General features: G+C 37.2%; 1 protein-coding gene across 1 annotated transcript; it reads right to left on the bottom strand.

Moving 5' to 3' along the window:
* Nucleotides 1-467: 467 nt before the first annotated feature.
* LOC105791487 (S-adenosylmethionine synthase 2) lies at nt 468-2,953 on the bottom strand. Its single transcript, XM_012619567.2, has 2 exons — nt 2,805-2,953; nt 468-1,890 (listed from the first exon to the last, which is right to left on the bottom strand). The coding sequence occupies exon 2, from the start codon at nt 1,879-1,881 to the stop codon at nt 700-702; it is 1,182 nt and encodes a 393-aa protein (XP_012475021.1). The 5' UTR covers nt 1,882-1,890; nt 2,805-2,953; the 3' UTR covers nt 468-699.
* Nucleotides 2,954-4,234: the final 1,281 nt, after the last annotated feature.

Below are 4,234 nucleotides of genomic sequence, written 5' to 3'. Positions count from 1 at the left end.
AATCAAGAGGGACTTTTTGGAAAACATTGATGTTGATGTTATCATTGATAATTTTGCATCTCAAAATGCATGTAGAACCCATTTTTAATAATTTTTTGTGTTTTTGTAGTTGATGACATAGGAGTAGATTGAATGAAAAATGTTCTTTTAATTGTTAAAAATATATTATTTACTTAATGTCATAAAACTTATTATTTTAATGAAATTACCACTATATAATTTTATTTTATTATATTTTATAACTTTTGTAAAGAGCCCAACTTATTATATCACTTAACTTATTATTTCACTTAAGGGGGATTACTGAGATTTCGTGCAACAGAAACAAGGTGAAAATGCAAAGAGGGTGAGACCCTATTTTACCCATATTTCGTGCATATCATAGGTCAAGTGTGCGCACCGAAGCCTGAAATATGGAATTGCAGCGAATAATGTGATATATAGAAAAGAGGGCATTTCAACAATAATTTGATTAAGGTAGCCAAGAATTCCATTAAGCAATCATAAGAGGAAGATTGTTTACTTCCAGTGGCATCAATATAAGCAAAATTCTCATACATTTTTGCAACACGACATTGACAAAAGGACACAATTAAAGGTGAAAGAGAACAAATAAGAAAATGAAAATGAAAATGAAAATGAATGGGGGGCATCATATGTATGAGATTAGAGACATTCGAGGACAGCCAAAGCTGGATTTTAAGACTGAGGCTTCTCCCACTTGAGGGGCTTCACAACTTCCCAGGTGAAGTCCGGGTCGTCCCTTCCAAAGTGTCCGTAGGCAGCTGTCTTCAAAAACCGGCCATTGCCACCCCTCTTGAGATCCAGGTTGATGGTGATCATACCGGGCCTGAAGTCGAAGTTCTCCTTCACAATTTGGAGGATTTCTTTGTCAGGAATCTTTCCAGTTCCATAGCTGTCTACAAAGACAGACAAGGGCTCAGGCACACCAATAGCATAAGAGACCTGCACGATGCACCTTCGGGCAAGCCCATTAGCCACAATGCTCTTGGCAGCCTGCCTAACAATGTAAGCACCACTCCTGTCCACCTTGGTAGGGTCCTTTCCAGAGAAAGCACCGCCACCATGGGCTCCCCAGCCACCATAGGTGTCAATAATGATCTTACGACCAGTGAGACCTGCATCACCGTGAGGACCACCAATGACAAAGCGGCCAGATGGGTTAAGGTGGAAGATTGTTTTCTCATCTAGGTACTTTTCAGGGATGACAGGCTTGATGACATGCTCTTTGAGGTCAGCAGCAATTTCATCATTTGTAACAGTTTCGTCATGTTGGGTGGAAATGAGGACAGTGTGAACACGAACGGGAACCATGGCACCCTTGTCATTGTAGTACTCAACAGTAACCTGGGTTTTACCATCAGGCCTTAGCCAGGGGCAGGTGCCATTCTTCCTAACCTCAGTAAGACGAGCCCCAAGCTTAGTTGCAAGGACATGGCTAAGGGGCATGAGTTCTGGGGTCTCATCAGTGGCATACCCAAACATATGGCCCTGGTCACCAGCTCCAATTTCTTCTGGGCGCTTGGTGAAGTGGCCATGGACACCCTGGGCAATATCAGGGCTCTGTTGCTCAATATTGACCAGGACCTTGCAGTTGTCAGCATCAAGACCCACATCATCAGAAACAAATCCGATAGAGCGGCATGTGTCACGGACAATCTTCTCATAATCTACATTGGCTTTGGTGGTAATCTCTCCAAAGACCATGACCATGTTGGTCTTGGTGCATGTTTCACAGGCAACCTTGCTGTCGGGGTCCTGGGCAAGGCAAGCGTCCAGCACAGCATCAGAGATCTGGTCGCAGAGCTTGTCGGGGTGACCCTCGTTCACTGATTCAGATGTGAATAGAAAGGTCTCCATTCTAACGAGCTGCATATTGCAAGAACACCAAATAATCCTTAGTACAACGGCTGAAGCATCTTGATGAAATGAAACTTAGTGTGGCAGGCCAATAGAATATGATGCAAATAAAAACAATAAGAACAAAATAAAAAAATAATTTAAGAAACAATAGAATCAACATAACACACAACAGCTCCATGCTTTAAAGTCAGAACTGTGAACAATAATTTAGGAAAAGTCATGGAAGCTGTTGCAATTTAACAGTTTTTCACTGTAAGTTCTCATTCTCAGAAACAGCTGAACAAAATTTTCTCTCTTTCCTATCCTATTCTTTCCGACATCATAAAGAAAGAACCTTATTGTCACAGCCTTTGGAATTATTCACTTTCAGAGGGGCAGAATTTAAGCCTGCACAGAAATGACTGACCGACATATAAATCACTGTCCATATATATTTTACACTCAATTTAAAAGACAAAATGATGTAAAATTTACAGATCTAGTAGATCCCACTCAAAACTTAGCTACTCTTTAAGTAAAAAAAAAAAAAAAGTAAAACCAATTAAAGTTTAAGTCATCGCGCGGCAACATTTATTTACTCATGTCAACTCAAAGCTTTACAAAATGAACCGTTTTTTGCAATATAACTTCCATAAACAATCCATAGTCAAACCTCAAAATCTCGCATCTTATTATAAAAACATACATACACGCTAAAAACTCCAAACAAACACAAAAGCCGCACAGATCTACAAATATTTCAGCAAAAAAATCAACGAAAAAACGAGATAGAAACGGAAAACACAAAGTCAGAACACTCATTTCCCTCTGCTACTAATAACAACAGAACAAAATCTCCAAACAAAAACGACGGATAAAATGAATAAACAAAGAAACAATATCTTTTTCTTTTTTTAAAAAAAAAGGGTAAAAAAGGGAACCTGTGACAAAAATTACTCGCGGATCTGAGTATTAGATTTAGAGAGAAGGAAGAGTGTTGAGCAGACCAGAACTCTAAAGCAGCGGAACTCAACGGCACAATGAAAATAGCCTCGAACGCGGCTATTTATAGAGAAAATGGATTGGCTCTTACGGGTTACCGGTTTAGTCAGTGTGGATTATTTATTTATATATATTTTTGGTGTTGGGTAGGAATTGGGTAAAATCAGAATCTGACGGGTGAGATGAGAGTTTGGGAGGAGCGAAAGTAGCCGTTGGATGTCAGGGGGATTGTCTGACTGGGGTTTGGTTTTTGGGGTTGGTGGAAGAAAATGACATTTGTTTCTTTTCTTTGTAAAATTATTCAATATAATTTGAATCAAATTTTAGATTTTATAAATAATATTAAAAGAAGATTAGATTATAGTAAAATTAAGAAAGGTAAATGAAGTACAAGTTTTTCATTCATTTTTGTTATTTAATTATTTTTAAAACTTTTAACTTTTTTATAATTTATATTTGTGTACTATTTTCATTAGCAAAACTCGCAATTTTAGGGGGAACTCCAGTCAATCACCAACCTTTTCCGGCAATTCGCCTTCAGCCACATAGAATGCCTAATTGTTTCCGTTTAAGTGGCTTATCATCTAATGACTCTTTAAAATTTTACGTAATTGTATAAATTTATGTATTGATTTTTACTTAAGGATTATCATCTTCTCATCCAATTAATTAATGATATATCAATCTTCTCTACAATCGTTCTATTATTGCACAATCTCATTTATCTATTATAATTTTAGATGTTAAAGAGATAGCTATTTTTTTTAAGTAAAATTGGTTCACACTTTCCACCAACCAAGTTGAGCAATGTTGAAGCCGAGAGAGAAGTGCCAAAGAAGCTAAGGTAGCAGCTTCAGCCCACAAAAGTAGTGGGTTTAGGTGGGATCCTACGTAGGAACCAAGAAACAAGGTTTGGTAGCCGAGATTTTCCCAAAAGCTTGGGAGGGGATAACCGCCACGTGACGGTTGGTATGGTTGGTGAGATGGCCTCCAATCCCTGTGTTCTTCTTGCCAAGAAAATAAATAATCCTAGTTGGCTGGCAGTGGCAGTGCACTGCAGCCCATAGAAGTGGAATTTAAAATATGATATTCATTTTCTTTTACTATTGTTAATATTCAATTGTGGCTACATCAACTTTTTCAATTTTGTTTTACCTGCATATATAAACATCAACCTCACCAAGTTAGAATTGAAGGATAAGTTCGTTGATTGAGACCCCAATAACTAGAACGGTTTTAAATGATAAAAAAATTCAACATTTAATTTTTATTTATTTTTGCTTTTATAAAGTAATTTTGGGTTTTCTTTTTTATCTTTGACTTTTAAAAGATATTTTCTATATTTTAATCTTTTAATTATTATTAATTT

Source organism: Gossypium raimondii, chromosome 8 (genome assembly GCF_025698545.1).
Source record: "Gossypium raimondii isolate GPD5lz chromosome 8, ASM2569854v1, whole genome shotgun sequence".
NCBI lineage: Eukaryota > Viridiplantae > Streptophyta > Magnoliopsida > Malvales > Malvaceae > Gossypium > Gossypium raimondii.
The sequence above is the reverse complement of the archived record's forward strand: the minus strand, read 5'-3'. Positions and strand labels throughout refer to the sequence as shown.

What these genes read in the sequence shown, in the direction of transcription:
- LOC105791487 (XM_012619567.2), bottom strand. Translation starts at nt 1,881, where the DNA reads ATGGAGACCTTTCTATTCACATCTGAATCAGTGAACGAGGGTCACCCC.